The 23,460-nt window shown below is 38.0% G+C and overlaps 1 protein-coding gene across 2 annotated transcripts; it reads right to left on the bottom strand.

The window, feature by feature from the left end:
* Positions 1-1,957: 1,957 nt before the first annotated feature.
* On the bottom strand, positions 1,958-23,058 carry gpsm1b (G protein signaling modulator 1b). 2 transcript variants are annotated; one of them, XM_059549633.1, is made up of 14 exons: positions 22,865-23,058; positions 13,491-13,712; positions 13,254-13,389; positions 11,890-12,032; positions 10,693-10,816; positions 10,456-10,571; positions 9,313-9,468; positions 9,113-9,221; positions 8,919-9,033; positions 8,376-8,446; positions 7,836-8,000; positions 4,752-4,908; positions 4,210-4,415; positions 1,958-3,318 (listed from the first exon to the last, which is right to left on the bottom strand). In XM_059549633.1, the coding sequence occupies exons 1-14, from the start codon at positions 22,921-22,923 to the stop codon at positions 3,130-3,132; spliced, it is 1,968 nt and encodes a 655-aa protein (XP_059405616.1). In that variant the 5' UTR covers positions 22,924-23,058; the 3' UTR covers positions 1,958-3,129. The 2 variants fall into 2 exon arrangements, with proteins under 2 accessions (XP_059405616.1, XP_059405615.1); XM_059549632.1 differs by lacking the exon at positions 22,865-23,058 and adding an exon at positions 16,773-17,246.
* Positions 23,059-23,460: the final 402 nt, after the last annotated feature.

Below are 23,460 nucleotides of genomic sequence, written 5' to 3'. Positions count from 1 at the left end.
CTGCACGATTCAGTGATTCGGAGCCAATTATGGAAAGCTCACTAATTACATTGATTCAGAAACTAAAAGTGGTTTCGGTCAAATCAGTCAAAGCACCGTGGAGCATGAAAGTGCAAACTTAAATGAGCTTTTATGCACATTCACATACATTCCCACAGTTAACAACACTTCAAAAGTATATTCACAGTCTCTATTTTTGTTTGCTTGTTTTTACAGATTTCTCAACACTTTAAATAAATACGTCTGTGGAGTCACAACAGCATCTTCAATTCAAAAGAAACAAAGAGGAATGTAAAAGCAGCCCTAATGTCTGGAACTTTTTACAGTGCTGTCAGCAGCTAAATGATTAAAGCCAAACCAAAATGCACTTGCGATTAAGAATGTGAAAGATACAGCGGCAGCTGCACGACACTGGGAATACTGTCAACGACACGGACCAAATACTGCTGACAAGCTCAGAAAACATGATATGAAAGAATACAATCAGAGTCTGCAGGTTTAATTAAGGCAGTAGACGGGAAACACATGACAATGAGAAGCTTGATCTGGCATGGGAAACAACAGGGCAAATTCACTAAACAACAGCACCACATCGCTCATCTTAACCTGATGCTGATATGAGGCTTATTATAGAATCCACTAGATTCAAAGGTTAGCAGCATTTGCTCGATACAATTAACACTGCTCTATTACTGTCTGGACAAAGCAGACCAGTGGAGCTTAAAGGGACAGTTCACCCAAATGTGAAAATTTGCAATTAAAGGGATACTCCATCCCAAAATGAAAATTGTTGTCATTAATCACTTACCCTTATGTCGTTCTGAACACGTAAAAGCTTGGTTTGTCCTCGGAACACGATTTAAGATATTTTCGATGAAAACCGGGACCCTTCTGACTGCCCCATTGACTGCCAAGTAAATAACAGTGTCAAGGTCCATAAAAATACTCCATCTGCCATCAGATATGCAATCTGGGTTATACTGTATGAAGCGACAGGAACACTTTTTGTGCAAAAAAAAAAAATATATATATATATATATATTGACTTTATTCAGCTTTTCCTTTGTCAACAGTCTCCTCTGTGTCTCTCCATATCACTATATGCTGCATATGCTTTGTGGCTTGGCTGACAAAGAAGAGCATACGCAGAATATAGTGATATGGAGAGACACAGAGGAGACTGTTGACAAAGGAATTGTTGAATAAAGTCATTCTTTTTTATTTCTTGGCTTACAAAAAGTATTCTCGTCACTTCATAATGTTACGGTAGAACCACTGATGGCAAATGGACTTGTCCATTTGCCATCAGACGATGTCTTTCATACTTTACTGGACTTTGACAGTGTAACTTACTTGGCTGTGTATGGGACAGTTTCAAGCCTCCCGGTTTTCATCCAAAATATCTTAAATTGCGTTCCTGAAGACGAACAAAGCTTATACTGGTTTGGAATGACATGGGGGTAAGTGATTAATGACAAAATTTTCATTTTGGGGTGGAGTATCCTTTTATTCTTCTTACCCTCAGGCCATGCAAGATGTAGGGGACATTATTTCTTGAGCAGAACAGTGCACAAGATTTTTAACCGAATCAGGATGATTCATAAAATGTTGATCAATAAAATTCATAAAAAAAGTGGCTACCCTCTCTTTTTGTAGAGTCAAAAACAGCATTAATACCTGTGGCTTCTGACAATATACTGAGGTCTTATGAAGTGAAAAAATCCAAACTGAACATTACTTACAAAATTATTACATGTAATCCAGAGACTCGGTCTGATTCTTTTCTGCGAACTGGCTCTTTGAGACAGTTCATTTCAATGATTTCAACTGATTCAAATGACCAATTAACCAGTTTGTTTACATAATCATGCAATGATGTAACATGTGCAGTGATGTATAACATGGATGTTTTGCATGTCTAAAGCATATAAAGTGAATAAACTAGTCTTCCTAAGCTCACCTTTTTACATTAACCATAATGAACAAAACTAAATCTTTCATTTGGCCCCTTTATTCAAGTGCTCGGTGCACACATGCGCGTCTTCGGTGCACATCAGAATTGTTTCATGAGTTCAGTGAATGTTGAAAGAACTGGAGCTCTGAGTTAATTCATCATAGGATCAGATACACTGCTTTTTTGCCTGACTGTCAGGCATCTAAAAATGAGATTTGATTGAGTAACTTGTAGATCTGTGCTGCTCGAGCTGTAAATGGTTTCGGTTTGATTTGGTTCAACTAGTTCACCAAAAACAACAGACTGTTTGGCTGAGGCTCTGGATTACAGGTAATAATGTTATAATGTTTAGTTTCTTGAATAGACCGATTGCTTTGCTTCATAAGAATTCAAAATATCATCAGCCATTGGTATTCATTTGATTCATCCTGATATGCTTTTTGTTTATTCTCAAAGATGGGTAGTCGCTGAATTGCATTTTATGAATCACCAGGGTTCCAGCTAAAAATCTTTACTGTTCTACTCAAGAAAAAGTCATCTACATCTTGGATGGCTTAGAATAAGTAAAACACCAGCAGATTTTCCTTTCTGGGTAAACTATTACTTTAATGTGTAGATAGTGGGAAGTGTCTTGTTTTTTCTTTTTTCCTTTGTTGTACCGTTAGTCACTCTGGTTATGACGTGTCTGCTAAATGCATAAATTATCAAATGGAGAAGTTGGTTTTAATTGGCTGTTATTTAAGATCCAGACATTTTGGACATTTTAAAGAGCCGTTTCAGGCATCCGGATGCTGTACGGTCTCTGTAAAGTACATCACCTCTCCTGCTGTTTAGATATTTTGCTAAAAAACAGAATACCAAACTACTTTTTACAGTGTTTGCACCTGATTTGTTACATTTCTTTTGTTGTTTGTGCAGGCAGTGTTTGCAAATGTGAATTAACCCAGAGAGTTGTGTCCCAAGTATCTGTTCATCTAGTCCGTATTAAACATCATGGGTCATTGGCTGTAAAGCACAGTAGGCATAAATCTGCACCGTATACTGAGATGGCACTTGTGTTTTCATGTCTCACTTGCATATCTTTGTGCACATTTCTTCATCTCATGAAAGATTAAATCTAAAACACTCCCCATCATTTGGTACTCGTTGCATGTGTTATTTGGCCCCGGGCTTTCTCAGGAGTCTGCAGCCCCTGGCCCTATCTCGTCCTCATCCTGTTCGTCAAACGGGAGCTGCACACGCTGCTCGTCCATTCGCTTGGCCTGAACTCTCTGGATTAGGCTGAAGAAATCCTCATCTGGGACGGTTGGTGCCCGCGGACCCCCTTCAGGAGGAGAGCAGCGCTGGTCATCTATCCTGGACGACTAAACATGTGCAAAGAGAAACAGTAAGTTCACTAGGCTGTATAAGACAGCTGTTTTTATTTGACACCAACACACATGCATGACTTGTCCAGCAGTGCTGGGAATAACCAACCAGCAGCAGTGATGTCACTAACTTAACATAATTCACAATTTAACACATTCTCCAGAAGGTTTGTGCTGGCAAGCGGTTTTAAACCACTGAAAAAAAACTCTAAATAAACTTTGTTTTGGCTAGATTAGATTTCATTCATATCCATTCGTTCTTTGATTTTACCTGAAGCACATTCAGTTATTTATATACTATTATAGGCCTATTAGTGTTTTTCATGTACTATTATAATGTTTTTTTTTTATATATTTGGAATTAGCTTTAATTTTTCTACTTTAAGTTTTCATTTTAATAAAAATTTTACCCATTTTGTTATGTCCTGTTGTTTTCATAATTGAGCATTATTTATATTGTATTATATTTTATAATATTTTGAATTCAATTTATTTTCAGATTTTTAATTTCAGTTTTTGTAATTTTTCTCTTTTTTTCATTTTTTTTTTTTTTCAAAGAAATGTTCCCCTGGCAACTGAAATAAAATAAGTTTTAATTGAAGTTAAATTAATTTTTAATTGAAATCTTAAATGGAAATACAAATTAAGCAAAATAGAAACAAAAGCACAAAACAAAATTACAAAAACTTAAATTACGATTGTAACTGTTGCCTAGGCAACTAAATGAAATAAATTTGTTGCCAGATGCACTCATAATATAGAAGGATGTTTCTGTGCAGCTCACTGGAGTTTAGAACAGAACTAAAGTCACAGTTAAAACACACCAGATGCATAGTCTCAATGCATTTGTGACAGATTTCACTGATTACTGAAGGCTCAACGCCTCACCTGGCATTTGATGAGCATGTTGAAGAAGTCGTCGCTGGGCTCCTGCGGGTCGCTCTCTCCACACAGGTGGCCCAGGTTATTGTGGGTGATTCTGAGTCCAGGCAGGTTACTGACGCTCACCCTCTGATCGTCCAGACGGCGGCTCTGAGAGCTGGCGATCAAATCGAAGAGCTCTTCTGTTTGAGGAGACGTCAACAGACTGGCATCTGAGAAACAGCAAAAACAACTCATGCTTTATGATTTGAATCTGTGATCATTTCATACTGATGATGAGCTCCGTCAGATCTCTAGACTAGAGTGGCCCTGACTAAACACTTTTTCAAGCAAATTAGAAAATGTAAATGCATTTGATGGAGAAAAAATAAGTATAAGCAAACACAGCTGTTCATTGTGAGCTCTCAGGTCAATTACATAATATGAACAGATACAACTTTTTCTTTTAAAACGTATTAATGACTGCTGAAAATAATGAATATTTGTGTGATCTCTCCCTTTAAGGAACAGTGGGATCTCTTGAGCGTCAGAGAGATGGCGAGACTGACCGATCATGTCATTGAGTGTGTTTGGATCTGTTCCTCCGGCATTCTCTCCATTGGACGGCTCGTCTAGCTGACAGCGCTGGTCATCCATACGGCTGCTCTGAAACTTACTCAACAGGTCAAAGAAACAGTCCTCATCTGACGCGTCACGAGCCAGTTTCTGCAGAAAACACACATCAGAGCATCACTCACCATTACACAATCAACTGTAATTAGACCAGTTACATTCACAGTATGACATCAGTGTGCACGTTCAAATGATAATTATGCATTCATCCGTCACTCATACAGCCATTAGACTCTGAATGGACAGAGCCCAAATCACATTGCACTAGTTATGTTCATGATACAGTAAAACAAAAGCATCATTGAGTACAATTTGAACAGATAATATACAGTATGTAAATCAAAAGATCTTTAAAAAAAGAGCATAAAGAAAAGCTTTTAGGTTTCTTTTTCTTACATTGTGACATTATTTACGTTATAAGTCTTAAAATGTTTCAAAGTCTCTTTAATTTAATATTATATATATATAATTATATATATATATGTTCCTATTTTTTTCTTTTGTAGTTAGATATTTTGTGTACTATAAAATTCCAGTAATTTTTTTAAATTACCATAAATGTAAAGATAATGTGATGTATGATAAAAAAGCTATAACATAAATACTATTATCTAAACAATATGTAAGCTTCTTTTTTCATCCTATAGTAATAAGAAAAGGACCCAGTTCTATTGATTTTATTGATAGGATTGGTTCCTATAAATAGAATTTATATTCCTAGCATAAATTTTTTCCGTTTTATATATATATATATATATATATATATATATATATATATACATATACAAATTATATATATTATATACAAATTCCTTTTGTGACATTCACCAGATCATATTAGTGAAAATGTAGTATTATACGAGCGTATCTGGTCATGTGTCGGTGTATCTGTCCTGACATTAGTGAACACTCATGTGAGCCCTTATCTACATCAGCTCTGTCTCTCTCTCTCTCTGTGCGTGTGTGTGTGTCACGATGACCTTTCAGTGGTCAGATACACACACACTAAAACACTCTCCCCAGCAGGGTACAGAAACCAAGACCAAAACACTCAAATACAAAAACTAAAGGTCTTGAAAGATTTATAACAAAAAAATCTAAACAACCGATGTCCTGTATCATCATGCATATAATAACATTGAACCACTGTTAGACAATCACCTATCATGTCAAAACTTAATCATTACATCCCAACACATCAACACAACACAAAAGCAAATCACATTTAGGCTCAAATGTCCTGACAGAAAAATCTTACACTGCAGTGCAATATAAAGCCAGCAGAACACTATCATAGTGAGACTAAATATGAATACTTATGGAGCGATTCATTAATCCACAGCCCGATCATCCAATCAGAGACGCATCTCGCTCTACTATGGAAAAACAACATTCATTTGGCTCTGATTATGGGACAGTTGGGGGAGGGAGGAAGGATTTTAGGGTCAATAATGAACAGAGACACCCTCATAGACCACAGATAGTTAAAACACAAGATCGCATACAAATATATGCAAGTACAAAGTCATGCACAGAAAAGCTCACATTCTTCAGCCTGTATGTGTGTCATCCATCAGTGTCTGGTCTCTGCTACACCTTCCCTTGACTGCTTGTCTGTCTCTGCTCAGCTCTCACTGCTGCTCATGCATTTACTTCAATAATTCAATTACACGGAGGGTGAGATACGGAGAGAGAGAGCGAGTGAATGGACCATGAAAGGTCTTTGTCCAAATAACATCATCGTGGTTTCCGTAGCAACCCCTGACCCCTGTGTTACGGCCTTTGGTCATGCACATAAACCCTAAAACACCCACCGACATGTGCGATACGAAGGTTGAGTACTGGGGTCGTTATTTGCATTACCATGTCAACAATGAACCCTAAACTTAGCTAAAAATGTTCCTAAAATAATGGCAATCGTGTAAAACCTCTATGCAAAACTACTGCTTTTGTAGTGTAAAGGTGTTGAATAAGCTGCAGTTAGGATCAAATAAAATAATTTTATTGAAGTATCAAAAAGTAGTCTAAATTTATTTATAATCTGAAACAATATACCAAAAATGTATATTTTACCCCAAATGCTACTATAATGTAGAAATAATTTTTGGATTCTAATAACTTGGTAAAATAATGTCACAGTGTAATATAAGATAATAGTAGTGAACAAGCGTCAGCAGCAGGAAATTATGCACACTGAGACATATTTTCATATATTCCCCATCTTCCAGGAAAGTCACATGCACATAGATGCATTAGCAGCCAAGCATCTGGTGTGTATTGATTAACAGAAGAACACAGTGAGCCACGGCTATCAAGTGAAACCTTTAGTGAAGCACTTTAAAACATAGATTGAATTAAAGCCCTGCAGACAGACACATCTGCACACTTACACTCTATGACTGTCAGCAAAAAAACTATTCATCTCATTAAAACACTGCTGCACTAGCAACATTCAAAACTTAAGCTATATAATATATATATACACACACACACACAGCTTAGGTTTTTAAAATTATGTGTGTACATAAGTGTGTGTGTGTGTGTGTGTGTGTGTGTGTGTGTGTGTGTGTGTGTGTGTGTGTGTGTGTGTGTGTGTGTGTGTGTGTGTGTGTGTGTGTGTGTGTGTGTGTGTACCTGATCATTATGAGTATGTACTGTAGTATATAGTGCATGACCTTGTGGAGACTTTATTGGTTCCCATGAGGAAACAAGATTATAAATCATATTGAATGAAGTGTTTTGACAATCTAAAATAGTGTAAAGTTTTGTGAGAGGGGTAGGTTTAGGTTTAGGGTTAAGGTAAGGGGATTAAAAATACAGTATGTACATTAAAAAAAAAATCATTAAACCTATGGAATGTCCCCACGAAAAAATGGAAACCAGTATGTGTGTGTGTAATGATCGATAGATAGATAGATAGATAGATAGATAGATAGATAGATAGATAGATAGATAGATAGATAGATAGATAGATAGATAGATAGATAGATAGATAGATAGATAGATAGATAGATACTCACTGGAGGTGTGACATGAACAGTGATGTCATCAGTGTCCACAGGTGAGTCGAGCCAGTGTCTCTCATCTGATGACTGACTGTCTGCGTAACTTTTGCTTCTGCTAGACTGAGACAGCTGGTTCCTTGACCTCCTCGAAATACCATCAACATCCGGAGCATCTCCATTCTGCAGCACAACAACAGTATCCATCAGCATCACATCAACATCACATTAGCATCACATTAATATCACATCCGCATCACATAAACTTCAGCATCACATCAGCCTCTCATCAAAATTACATCAACATCACATCAGCTTTGTAGAGTATCACATGAGCATCACAGCAGCATTAAAGCAACATGTGTCTGTGTTTCTCCACGACCATGGTTCTACCGAGAAGGACATGTTCCTGGATGAGAGTCTATCATTTTATGTTGAGTTTAGGGTTAGGGTTCGTTTTGTTCAACAGGCATTTTGTTCAATAGCTAAAGAAGATTTTGTTTCAGGTTCATGTCCTGCATGGTAAAATTCTGGTCACTCAGATGTTGAGCATGTGACCTTTTCAGAGCTGTATTTCCACAGGTCCACACTCTCCATGCTGGCTTTCTTGATGAACTTGGGTCTGGCTCCTGTTGGAGAAAAGAAGCAAATATTGATGATAGTTCATGTAATATCAATTTACAAACTGCAGACATAGTTTTGGACAGCCATACACTACAGCATTACATTAGCACTGAAATAAGCTGTCAATCATGTCTTGGAAAGCTGTCTCATACATTTGTATATATGGTGTGTTACTCCGCTGAAAGCTTTTTTTTAATTCTTGAAAAGACTACTTTAAATATCAACGTCAAAAACGAACAGAATCCAATTGTGAAAGACCATATAGTGTGTAAAATACTTAGAATTTAACAACAGAAATCTAAAATGTTGAAATTGATTATTTTTTTTCTATTACATGCATTTATAAAATGACCCTGCCCTGCTGTCCCATATACTGAAGGACGGGTGAAGTGTTTAATGTGGTGTGTCAATGTCAGGTTGTGCTTGTCATCTGTAGATGATATACTGTATAGATACTGTATACTGAGACTGTGTTACCTTGCACTTTAAACTCAGATTCAGATGGAGAGAGATCTGCCTCCTTCACCCCTAGGGCCTCCATCAGCTCCTCCACATTCATCCTGGCCGTCATCTCTCCGTTCCTGTCTCCGATCTGAGCAAAGCAAACCACACAGTTACATGCGCACCAAGCAGGACTGTCGCTGCTGGACAGAGAATCAGTGTGGCCTCACCTCTCTGGAGATTTCCAGGTGTTTCCAGGCGTGATGCAGAGCCTGACGGTGCTTTCCCAATGACACGTAAGCGTTACCCAGACTCCAGCAGGCCCGTCCCTCCCCGACCCTACCAGACACACAGAACACATTACTGCCCAGAGTCGTGTTGATGTGAGAGCGAGTCTATGTGTGAGCAAGTGTGTGTTCACGGCTCACACCTGTCGTTCAGCTCCTGAGCGATGAGCAGGTGTTTGAGGTGATATTCTATGGCACGTTCATACTCCTGCAGCAGAGTGTATGTGTTTCCCAGACTGAAACACGCCTGAGCTTCCATCACCTGATCCTTCAGCTGCCGAGAGAGCTGCAGGGTTTTTCTGAACAACAGAGCAAAACAACTGTGAAAGAACTCACAGAGGCTGCATTTGTTTGATCATAAATACAGTAAAAAAAAAATGAAAAATTGACTGTTTTCTATGTAAATATATGTTAAAATCTAATTTATTCCTGTGATCAAAGCTGAATTTTCAGCATCATTACTCCAGTCTTCTATGTCACTTGATCCTTCAGAAATCACTCTAATATGCTGATTTGCTGCTCAAGAAACATTTGTTGTTATCAGTGTTGAAAGCAGTTGTGCTGACAAATATTTTTGTGGTACATGTTCAACTTTAGAAAGTTCAAAAGAACAGCATTTATTCAAAATAGATTTTTTTTGTATCATGGTAAAAGTCCTTGCTGTCACGTCTCATCAATTCAATGCATCCTTGATAACTAAAAGCCTTATGATTAACATATTTGTCAAAAGTACTATTCAGTTATTTAGTGTAAAATGGTTTTCAATGAGGTGAAAAATACAGAACGTGTTAACATATAAATACATGTCAAAAAGTGTCTAAATTAAGTTGTAACTGATCACATCTCTTCTTTATTTGTGATTTGTACCACACAGCCAGAAGCGGTCAGTAAACAATCCGCAGACGTATGTAAACTACAATTGTGATGCATCCATATACCATTTTCATTATTTTATTCATACATTTATTTTTCTTATGTTTGCCTTTGTGTGTTTTTCTTCTTGTTCCTCACAATACAATCGTTGACTTGATTGCAAATAAATGCACAGACACTATTTAACTGAACAGAGATGACATCACTGAATTCAATGATGAACTGCCTTTAACTATCATTTTGCATTATTGACACACTGTTTTCCTAATGAATGTTGTTCAGTTGCTTTGACGCAATGTATTTTGTTTAAAGCGCTATATAAATAAAGGTGACTTGACTTGACAAGAAATTTCTTTAATAAACAACTGGTCGTAAATGAGGCATCCTCTAGATGGCGCTGTAGTGATTGTTACCTGTAATACTCTGTGGCTGCATTGAACTTGCCCAGGAAAATGAGAGCGTTGCCTAGGTTACTGTATGCTCGGCGTTCAGCGGCCTTGTCGCCAAATTCCTTTGCAATGGAGAGACGCTGGAAAAACAAGGAGGGACTGTGTTACTCTGAAACACAGATCCCTGCTAGAATGAGACTTCACGTCAGCGATCAGCTAGATGAGTGAATGAGCTGATGGTCAGTGGCGTTCGGCTTGTACCTCTCTGTGGAACTTGATGGCCTCCACAAAATTACCTAGCAGGTAATGAGTGTTGCCAAGATTACCGAAGGCTCTTCCCTGTGCAGCTCTGTCTCCCAACTCCTTCACCAGAGACAGATTCTTTCTGAAACCGACAACGACTCTGTATTTCACTTTATTCAAGTAAAAAAACCATGCATGTTCCCCATAGATTCATATTCCCCATAAATAGATATTTAACATTAACACCTGCACAATTTGCACTTGTAGTGTACTCAAGCTTTATATTTTTTAAACTATACTTGCAGATAATAGTAACTTAAATAAAAGGCCACTTTAAGAGAGACACTTTCATGACTATGTATCTAAAGACACTTAAGCACACTTTTTAAGTGCACTTTGTAATAATGTTAAAGCTAAAAGTTTTACTTAATATTTTAATGATCTTTTAAAGAACTACACTTGTTTTGACATGTTGACATGTTTCACAATTTGTGTTGAATTACCAAAATGAACTTTTTGTGTTTTTGTGTCTATATATATATTGAACAGTCAGATTTCTGTAACAGTACTAATAAGCTGAAAGTGTTTAAAATGCAAAATAACCATCAATAAAGCCCATTTATTTCTTTTACTAACTGAATATTGCTTGTTTTACAGAAAGCCCTACTTTTTAACTGAATAAATGTAATTGTTTTCTGTTGTGTTTGCTAATTATAAACAATATCAGTAAATACATTATGAACATTTTATTATTAAAATAACATAAAAAATGCAAATGGTTGAAAATAGACTATGCCATGATTTTTTTTTTATCTGACCTGTTTCATTGATGTATGATTGACAAACATACATCACATTAAGTTAATGTTAAAACTTTGCAATCCAGATCTGATATCTCAATTTTAAATATTTGTGAGCCGTGTTTTCCATGTTTTCCTAGGACACACAGAAGGAGCTACTAATGACTGTTTGAAGCGGTTTGTCCTTCGTCTGACACCTCTGGTCTCTCTGCGTCTCATTTATCTGCCGTTTAACCTTCAGGATCTGCTAAATGTCGCTGTTAATGAGCTGAGCTGAAGTCGAGCAAACAGGTCTCAGTGGATTCTGCCTAATGATGCTCAGATGCTTCAGTAAACTCTCCATTGCTCCAGTGTGTGTGTGTGTGTGTGTGTGTGTGTGTGTGTGTGTGTGTGTGTGTGTGTGTGTTGGACTGACTCATAGAAGGCCGTGGCTCGCTTGAGCGTATCTCTGACATCAGGAGGAAGCTCTCCACGATCCTGCGAGACGCCCCAGAGCTGCTGCTTCCCTTTGGCATGAAACACGTTCCCAATGTTATACAGAGCCCTGGCCTCACCGACCTGCACACAGCAGCCGATTGTACACTGCTAATAATTTTTCAATTCTTCAGTTCAACAGAACAGACTCAAAAGTACAGAAACGTTTGAGAAGCATCACACTGGCTCTGCTCTGAAACCAAGTGTGCCACCTAACTAGACAGCACTTTATAGTCAACATGAGATCAAAATTATGGGATACATCCCATTAAAGAGGTGCAATGGCTTGCAAATGCTGCATTATAATATTGCGTGCTTGATTGTACTGAATGTGGACTTGTAGTTTATTTTAAAAAAAAAATACTTTCAGATATTATAATAATGAAATAAAATTAAGTGTATTTAAAGACAGACTCTTTTGTGACTGTTTCTATAAACACACTTAAGTAAACATTTAAAAAGTGACACTTTGTAATCGACAAATTAAAAGCTTAACTTTGAAGTACATATTAGATCATAATATTTTATTCATACTGTCTTTTTAAAAAGCACTTAAAGCACTTGATAAGAATTTTAAAGAAGAACATGTAAACTTTATGTACACATGTAATTTTATTTGATATTACATTACTATAAGTTACTATAAGTTATGTTAATATATTTCAAATGTACTAAAACATTGCAAATGTGTACTCACAAATATGGATCAAAGCACAATATGTTTTCATTGTATTGCAATTGATATGTATTTTAGTTGTCCAAAATTATATTTAGTGTGCACTTGCATATATTCTTTTAAAGTGTATTATTTCTGCAATAAATATTCTCTAATAAGTAGGTTTCGCAAGAGTTGCTCCAAACTAGCCTATGTTACACTGCATAACCTGTATTCCTCATGGTCAAGGCGATCCCGAATTCAAGGCTTACATTTACATTTGTGCATTTAGCAGATTTTTCTCTTCAAAGTCACTTAGATTGCATTCAAGGTATTTTTATCGGCTCATGAATTCCCTGAGAATACAATTGCAAATCATATTTGTGGTTTGTTTGGTTATCAAATCCATCAATGTGTGCTCCAGTAACATATTCAGTCTCCGTTCAGCGAGAGTACTTGCACACAAAAATAAATTAATAAAAAATAACCCCAGTAAAGGTGATATTGACCCTGAGTGGCAGTGTTTTCATTCATCATAATCTCAGACACCATGTCTGTACATTAACCGTATGATGAAAATTGCTTACAAAACTGCAAATCACTTTCTTTCTTCATCTAGTCTTATCTAATCCTGACAGAGGTTACCTCACCTTATCTCCTTGTTCTTGAGAAATGTCCAGGTGCCTCTGACAGCACACAGCTGCTTCATCATAGCTGCCCAAAACTTTCAGAGTGTTGCCCAGATTTCCGCTGGCTTTCCCTTCCCCAATCCGGTCTCCGATCGTCCTGAATTACAATACAACTCTGTTTATTTTCATTGAAGATAAACTTGCATGAAACTGAAACTATTGATGACTATAAATGGCAGTCAAATGTACTGTTCTCACCGAGCAAGCGTAAGGTCATGCCGGTGATACTCCAGGGCTTTGCCGTACTCCTTCAGGTAGAAGTAAGCATTGCCCAGCTGGCTGTAAATGGCACTGAGGGTCTTGAGATCTTCTGTTCCCACCTGAACAGCAGCTTCAAAGAATGCTGTACCGCCTTTAAAATCTCCTGCTTTACACAGTCTTTCCCCCTCCAGCGCCAACTCCAGGCAAGATGCCTCCATCCTGCAAACACAAGGAATTCAGATCCTATAATCAATAAAAATGATGAAAAATGCCATAATGTTGTAAAGTTTGGTGAAAGGCTGAACACAAAATTGCACACTTACATGGCTGGACTTATTAAAACCTTAATAACCTTAATAATCCTCAGAAAGCAAATGAACATGCATGATTTACACAAGAAGAGTGTGTAATCTGAGCATTTTGAACAATGAACAAGTATTGAAGTTAACAGCTACACAGATTTTCAGATGGTCAGAGGATGAGGTCTGTATACTACAATAATGCCAGATGGTTTCCATTATGTCATACATGGATCAAAAATAAAATATGACATATTTTGTGAGATTTTTCTCTGCAATTGCGGCATTGTATGTCATCATGAATCCAGGACTGCAAATTATGTCATCATCAGCCAAAAGCTGTTGTCATTGTTTGGTTTAAAACTGATGCATTCTGTGTTGTCGCCACATTCACTAATAATATTCATGAATTTGATACAGTACAGACATACAGTATATATATATATATATATATATATATATATATATATACTGTATATATATACTGACTAAATGAGGGAGCTAAACAGAAGTAGCTGAATTTAATAATTTACTAATGGGTAGTAGTGGAGTCACAGGAGGAAGGAGTCATGGTGGAGACCTTGGAAGAGGAACCAGGGAGACAAGCTCCTAGGATGGAGCTGATGGAGGTGGAGACATAGGTGGAGCCAGCATATGAAGAGCCAAGGTGAAACTGGAGGCCTGGAGATCCAATACAGAGATGAGAGCTCATGTGTCCTGACACAGAAGACCATGGCAGAGCTGGAGCAACTGAGGCCAAAGCTGGAGCCAAAGAGAAGGAAGAGCCAGAGGGATGGAGGGACAAGGCACAGCCGGAGGAGTGGAATCCCATGGTGGAGACAGGTCAACGACTAACCAAGGCGGAGCAGGAGGGATGAGGTAGAGTCCAGGGCTCAGAGGCCGGTAGTGGAGACAGGGGATCCTCACACCTAGACGGAGTTGATGACTGGAAGGCCCGAGGTGGATCTACACAACATGGTAAAACAGAATGATGATGAGCCAAGGGACCGATAGGAGCCAGCAGAGGCAAGGAACAGGTGGATACTGGAAGACCAGGTGGGAGAGGGAGGCTGGGTGGGTTCTCAAGAGACACAGGAGATTCAGGGCTTGGTGGGGCCTAGGAGATGAGAGAAACAGGTGGTCAAACTCTCCAAGAATATGAAAAAGGCTCAGAGGCCAATGATAGCTCACCCTGAGTAGTGGGAGTGTCCGTGGGGCTCCATTCCCTCTTATTCCACTTAAACTCCCTCAGGGATGTGCAATGTTGCCGGCTCACACACCCGGTCAGATGTGAGGTTGGGCTTGGGCTCTGGGGCGCTTGATAACTCACTTCCTCTTGTGCTGGCAGGCTTGGGCTCTCTGTCTGTGGTGGGCTCAAGTGATCACTCCATGCAGTGGGGTGATGGCAGGCTGGGCTCTGGATTTGGAATGGGGCTGATGAAATCCTCCACCATGAGGTAGATGGTGAATGCCAAATTGTTGTTCACCAGCAACTACTCCACGAAAGCAGCAGATTTTATGATGGGAGATGTTCCTATGTCCAGGTAGTGAGTTTGGTATGCCAAATCCAAAAAGTTGTAACCTGGACCTGGACCTCCATGGAACAATGTTCCTTCTCAAGGCATAGGAGTTGGACAGCAGGTAGATCCATTTGGGGGGAAAAATAAAACAAAAGAAAGAAATATGCCACTAAATAACTTTCTGTCTGGTCTTCTGTTTCAACCAAAACTTACAATACTGAGTAGCTCAGAAAGTCATTTTCATAATCCAGGAGGAATAACATGAAAAAATACCTTAGCGAGACCAGACAAAGAGTATGATGAAACAGGGACTGACTAAACGAGAGAGCTAAACCGAAATAGCTGATTGGAATAATTATCTACTCATGTTTGGCTGAGTAATTTTGATGTTACATATTCTCTCACACGAATTTCTAAATTTTGCCCAAAAAAATGAGACTGAAGCACATCCAGATTAAACACAAGTGTTGTATCACTATATGGTATACAGCTTTGCTCCAATCAGTCTTCATTCTCATTACAGCTGAACACAAAACATATTTATATCTCACTCTAGGAGCCTCACAGCTTCACTGTCTGAAAGCAATTATGAAGCCATGCTTTGACAAGCAGTTCACTGGTTTTGCTTCTTTTCCATTAATGTCTGAAACAGTCGTGCTTTTGGCTTGGCTGCTGTAGAGCAAGAATGAGATTTATTGAGTGCTGCGGTTAGAAAAATATTTTGGCTGGAGCAGTAGATGGGCTCACGTCCACCTCTGCTTTGTTTCTTTCCTCTCTGGATCTTCAATTAAACTAACACTTTAAAGGAAGAAACACCACATGATTTTCATATTTTCTGAAATCATATGTGGTGCTTGACTTTGCAAAAATTATCACCATGACAGTGTGTCACTGTGTGGTTGCTAGGGTTGGTTTGGGTGGTTTCTAAGTGTTTTGTTCTGTCTGGTATGAAAAGAGACCCTGCGTCTCAGTGACCTTCTGCTCTCTAAATATAGCTCACATTCCTCCTTTATGTGAAAATGGTGCATCTGATGACAAAAGTAAAGTACCAACACAATTCTCCACAACAAACATGATTTGACAAAGCAAGCACATGTCATTGTGTAATAGTTTGGGTCAGTGACTCTTAATATAAGCATTATTGATGAGTTACTGATATAGGGCACGTTTTAATGCAGCTTCACAGTAATAAACAGGAAAATATCACTGTTACTGTGGTAAAACGAATCAATTATGAAACAAATCTAAATACAAGAAATATTGAACATATTTGGCATTATATATATAGACAAGAGAGAGAGAGAGAATGCTGCTTAAAGCATAATTATACAGCCATTACAATATACATCTACAGTATATACAGTATGTATTGCTAGCTTGTTATAGACTGATCCGTTCATTATTCCTCCTGAACTCGATTATGGAAAGATGCTTCCATAAAACATCCATGTGTACAGTACCTGCATTTAGGTTTGGTGCGTGTCTTCTCAACATAGAGCCTGAGCTCCTGGTTCAGAGGTCTCAACGTGGCCTGTGGTCTGGGGCCGCGATGAACCAGACGACACATGGCTATCTGAGCCCCACTCAGAGGAAACGCTTCAGTCGACATCATCCACAATATACAATACTCATAGTCCTGAACCAGCGCAACAAATCAATTAGCAAGACAAGCTACAACACATGATGATCTCAAAATGATGCTTCACAATCACATTCCATGAGTTGCAGCATTTTGCTGTGACCAGAGTGTCATCTTTTAAATGTAATTCCAGATTAATAGCCAATCGGACAGTTCTCAGTTGGATCCATTGAGGAAAATGCACACTGGACTCTCCAACAATCTTCACTGGAACTTCAAAGACAACTGCTAGTTGAGATTTCCTTCTGAACTCCAAATATCTTGTCCCATATGAGCGCTGACCAGCAGGACAACTGCTCCCCTTGATAGCAGGAAGCTGCCCTAATTCTCCTGAAGGACACCTAGGGCACAGGCCAGCTAATCCTGTTTCTGCTGACCCAAAGAGCTCAAACGCAGGAGAAGGCCATGACAAAACCTCTGCTAGTGCAGTCATTAATTTACACCATAAATAACAACTTTCTAAATTTCTATGAAACAAAAAAACATACTGAATACAACTAATCAGCCTAAACTGATCGGATCCGATGTCTATGAATAATTCTGACCCCATGCGTTATTCTGTTTGGACACCCAAGAAGCCCTTTGTGTTTCACATGACAAACATGAAGCTCTACATACAAACCACCAAAATGACAAATTAAATTTCTCAAGAACATTTGTAGCAGGACTGTGGTTTGCAAATTGCAAGTTATAAATCAAACGTATACCCAGCTAACAGGGAACATTCTCAGAACTTTTGCTAACATTCTGGCAAGGTTCTCTTAAAATGTTTGTTCAAAGTTATCTGGTCTTAAATAATGTTCTCAAAACCTCAGCACAAAAGCATTATTTATACAATGTTCAGGAAACGGTTTTATTTGGATGTTAGACTACATTTTTGTAAAAGTTATGTTAAATGTACCCATAATGTTTGCAAAGTGATGAAACTGAATTGTACCTTTAAAGTTCAAATAATCAACAAAAAAAAATTGATTTTTTTTTTTTAAACTTAATGCTCAGGAAACATTTAAAATTATTTTCATAACTTTAAAAAAAATCTTAGAACATTTTCTTTAGCTGGGTATACAACAGTTAGTTCTGGTCCTTGAATCAAATGAATTGGAGCAGCATTTCAAAACTGTTTGCATCATTACGCTTGTCTGCATTTGTTCCAGACACTGTCTGTCTATGTGTTAATGGTGGGTTATTTACACTGACTCTTTCTGCAGGTTACTTTCTGAGTCATTCACACAAGTGATATTTTTAAAAACACTGATTCATTAATGAAGAAACAAGCTGCATGAATTAGTCACTGAATTATTCACTCATGCATATTCATTTAAAAACACTGATTTAGGAATGAAACAAGCTGCATTAATGAGTCACTGAATCATTCAAATGAGTCACTGAATCATTCAAACAATCAGTTTGTTCAAAAATAATCATTTCATTAAATTACAAGGAAAGCCACATTAATGAGTCACTGAATCATTCACTCAACCAGTTTATTAAAAAACACTGATTCTTTAAGGAATGAAACAAGCAGCATCAATGGATCATTGAATCATTCACTCAAAAGCGCTTGATACATTAAGGAACAAAACAAGCTGCATAACTGCATGTTAAAAACACGAAATATACCTGTAAGTACCTCAAAATGAACTTATTGTTTACTAAACTGTAAAATATATTGCCTTATTAGCACCTGCTGACTTTACATTGAAGTCTTTAGACCGGAAAAGTGGCACACATTGAGAGACTTACCAGGTCATACAGTTTGGGAAGCGCATGTCACTGAGCATGTGACGTGCGCTCACAGAAAGGCCATCATTACCTTGACATGCACACTTTTGATCTCAGTAGCATAAGTGTGTGTGAGACATTCATCTAGTGTCATTCCACAGCATGTCAAACCTCGCTCTCAATATTAAGTTAAAGGCCGAGATCCTGCATTAATATTTAATGCTTTCAATATGTACAACATCAAACGAGGGCCTTCATTGTAAATGTGGAGAACACCAGATCTTATGTACTGTTGAATGCTGGTTTTGGAATGTAAATTATATCTGAATTCTAAAGGTGTGGGATAAATTTGCTTTGGTTGCTTTTCTTTGATTAATCAGACAGGTCTACACAGCTACTCTTTCTAATGGTCTTGTGGTTTATTTACTGGTTAATCCCGAATTACAGCTAATAAGATTTGGAACAACTAGGATTAAGTATTTGAGTATTTAGTAATTAGCTGAGTGCTCTGACATTATTACAATGAATAGGGTTATATACTCACTGACACAGTAAGTCAATGTAGTGTGTTTACTGTGCATATTGTCAGTATGCATTGAATAGCAGGAATGTATTTGCCAAAACATGCAGTACATAAGAAAGGCAGGGCAAGAAAGAACCCATCATCAAGGAGCATTTGTTGAGTACAATGTAATGAGGTCATGTGTCCGCTATGACATTATGTGTCACAAGCTCATCAGTGGGACAGTCTACAGGTTTATTATTGCTACTAATAATAGTCTGCATCCATGCTTTTAATAAAAAATGGTTTGCAGTATATACAGAGTGTAGTGCAGTCAGCAACACCCTGTTCAGATGGTAAAGAGTTAAAAAGAATAAGAATAAGGTCTAAGCCAAGCATACAAACACTAGTGTACTGGCCAAATAAAACACTTCCCCAAAGCCACGTCGGGTGGCTCAGAAACAAAATGGACTAAAGAAAAAAAAGCAAACGAAAAAAAAAAATCCTGACTCTTAACAATAATACAATAATGTCAGTCTTAATCTAAGTCAAGTTATATCTAATGAGCTATAACACATAGCTTAACCTGGAACACTAATACATTTATTTCTTTAGATGGAGAGAAAACAGAAAGCCACAGACTCCTGAAGAGCAGTCATTCCTGCGGCTGAACCTGTCATGAACTGGACCATTTGTTCTGACAATTATTGGGTAATGAAGAGATGTGAGCTGTTTCTTACCGTCAGTGTTCAAACTCAGTTTGAAAACAGGAAATTTTACTTCTCAAAACAATGTGGCATGCGTGTCCTCATGACCTACTACTGATATAACAATCTGTTCAACATATGAAAGCATCAACAGCTAAACCATGAGCAAGAGCCTTCCTCATCACTTAAAAAGCTAACTTCCAAACTAAGAATGCCAGTCATTAGAATTCTGGCTTTTAAAATAATTTGTTTTGCTGTAAAGTATATTGATCATGCACAAAAGTTTTACATTTTTTTATTTCTATTTTGCTAGATATTTTGTGCACAAAACCCCACCCTTACTTCCTGAGAAGACAGGGTTCCTTTAATATCTGTCAGAAGTTATTGCGGATGTTCTACCAGACAGCCATCCTCTTCTATGCTGTGGTACACTGGGGAAGCAACATTAAGAAGAGGGATGCCACACGGTTGGATAAGCTGGTGAAGAAGGCTGGATCTGTGGTGAGTGTAGAAATAGAATCCTTAACATCCGTGGCAGAGAGGAGAACTCTTAGCAACCTTTTGTCCGTATTGGACAATGTCCATCACCCGCTCCACAGCATCACCTCCAGGCAGAAGAGCACCCTTTAGCGACAGAATGCTGTCTTTGTCCTGTTCCACAGACAGACTGAGGATGTCATTTGTCCCACAGGCCATACGAGTCTTTAACTCCTCCCTGTGAGCAGGACAGAAACTGGACTGTTTCTGTTGGTCCGCTCTACTATTTGTATCCTTTCTTTTTTTGTATTTTACAGGCACTTAACAGTTCATTAGCAGTTGACTTTAATTGTCTTGTCTGCTGGTTTTCACTGTAAAAAAATGACTGTGAATTTAATTGTAAAAGACTGTAAAAATGCTACAGTAAAAACCTGTCAAATGGTTAACGGTAAATTCCCCTACTATATACAGTGAAAAACTGTATTGGACATTTCATGTTATTTTACGGTAGTATTCTGTTTTTGGAAAAGAAAAAAGCCATATCATTTACAGTAAATTGACAATCCCAGGATTCCCTGCATTACATTTCAAATTTGATGTTTTTTTGTTTTTGTCCAAATTTTTACGAAAAAATTCCGGCAACCACAGCTGCCGTTTTTTTTTACCGTAAATTTTATGGAAATCATTTTTTACAGTGTTGTTTTAATTATTGTCTGTTTGAATTGTTGCTAATGGACTGAATATGGCCATGCCTGTAACTTAATCTTAAACTGAAAAATTTATGAAAACAGTTTTTTAATTTTAGCTAAAATTATAATGAGACACATTGGTTGATATAGCAATGCCAAGGGAACTTTTAGCGTCTTAATAGTAACACAAAAAGTGCTTGACCACACTTCAGTTTTTGACCCCAGCTGACTGAGAACACAACGGATATAACTACAAGAATACTGAACTTGAAATTAATAGATCTAATATGTAATGCAAAAGCAACAGTTGTTTTTCATCAGATATAATCTAGATAGCATTTCTCTTACAGTTTACTGGGTTCTCTTTACAGTTTATAAATATAAAAAAGTATTCTGCATGAACATTTTTTTATTTTTTCATTTAAATATAATTTAAGACCATTTATGATTAAGCACAAGAATATTGACTATAAACAATGTTAAATAATGATATTTTCCAGTCAAACCATTATTAGCCATTTTGATATGTCAAGGCCTATCAATATTTTAATGTGCGATTTATGACAGGGAACTAAATGTTACACAGTTATCACGTGAGACAAGTATGTAAATTCCAAACTTAATCAATATAATATAACAAGTTAAGTAATAAATACATGCAAATTTTTGGTCATAAATAAATATAAATATAAAGCTCAATAAGATTGTGATAGCTTTATTTATTTAAACAAATGTTACCCCAGTCCTAAATCTGTAGCCTTAAAGACCAACAGCTAATTGCCATACTTACCAAACTGAACCCTGAACATTATGAATCTGGATTTTGTATGTGTTGCTGAGGCTCTTTCCTGTGACACTTATAGATGTCTGTAATGAATGAAGCTCAGACAACAAACTTGAGGCAATGGAGGCCGATGACTCACTTCTCTGACATCACACACACAACAAGCGGAGAGAGATTTCTATGGTCGCTATGAGGCATGACGTACACACATACACACATCTCTATGAGCTGACGCTCATGGGCTGCAAATTTCTCTTTGTTATTCATTATGTGCTGTCTTCACATATTTGTGTTTCTTATTCCTTGTGATGCAGTGCTGTTACCACAACATACCTCTCAAATGAGACCTCAATAATTACAACATCACTCTCAACCAAAACATTTTCCCCAGGCATCAAAAAGTTTTTTCACCACTGACCATGCAGAAGCAGGTAAATGTTCTGCTTTTTGGCTTAGTGCATTACAAAATTTCCCTAAACATTTATAGGAATGATGGAAGCATGTATAATTTCAGTGCACTGTCATTGAATATTATTGAAATCAGTCAAAGTCAGCTGTTCAAGAATGTTGTTTTGGACTTTCGGAATGCAAGACGCAGCAAAAGTGAGATCTGTCAGAGCTGCGTAACTGTTCCGACACGTATGCAAAGACCAGGGCAGAGGTGCAAAGAGCATAGCTGAACATGCAAATATCTCTGTAAACAGAGAGAAACTGCCTGTGTGAGTTGAATATCGCTCTCCTGCCTTGTTTAACCTGTCTTATGTGGTTTTATCCCTTCACAGACCACAACGAGCCCAAACAGTGGTGGTTGCCATCTCAATCTGTGCAGTCTCTGCCAATCTGACAGCACTGTCTTCAAGAGAATCATGCCCACGTCTACAAGCTGAAGACAGGCCCTCCCTCATGCAAACGCAAGCTGGCAGACCCTCTCCTCCCGCTGTTGGTTTTCTTCCACCTCCCCCCATTAAGAGCAACTCTTTCTCTCGGTCTGCAGAAGATCAGACCCCCATCCCCCCTGCCGTGAGCTCCTACCTCGAGTGGGGCCGTTTGCTAGCCAGATCTGAGTCCATGCTGCCTGCCGACTGAGCCATTGGTGAGCTGTAGGAGCCGTAGAGAACTCCAGTTGCTCACCGCTTCCCTCTTCCTCTGGGTCTCTGAGCAGACGCACTTCAGTCCTCTGTGTGTGTGTGTGTGTTTGTGTGTACAGTATGTGTGTTATAGCAGCTGCTGAGGAAGTGAGGTATTGTGCCAACAGACCATAAAAGGCAAGTCCCTCCTCTGAGTGACGCTGGTGAGCAGGAAGCAGAGTGTGTGTGAATGTGAAATGTATGCTGCATACACACTTACACAAACATATGCTATCTCTTTTCTTATGCACATTCCCCTGCACAATTGTATTTACATAGTTTTACTTATCTTTATTTTATTATATCTGCCTTATTGTCATTTTTGTCTGTGCACTGGAAGATTCTGTCACTAAGACAAATTCCTTGTGTATATGCGCATATTTATATGTGTTGAATCACTTTCTGATTCTCAGGGATCTTGCTTCATGCATGAATCCAGGGGAGCATTTGGTCACTCTAGCTCTGTTGCTCTTTCAAAGCTCAGAAGACTTGAAAATCCTG

This window comes from Carassius carassius, chromosome 5 (assembly GCF_963082965.1).
Source record: "Carassius carassius chromosome 5, fCarCar2.1, whole genome shotgun sequence".
NCBI lineage: Eukaryota > Metazoa > Chordata > Actinopteri > Cypriniformes > Cyprinidae > Carassius > Carassius carassius.
Note: the sequence above shows the minus strand (reverse complement) of the source record. Positions and strands in the feature narration are given on the sequence as shown.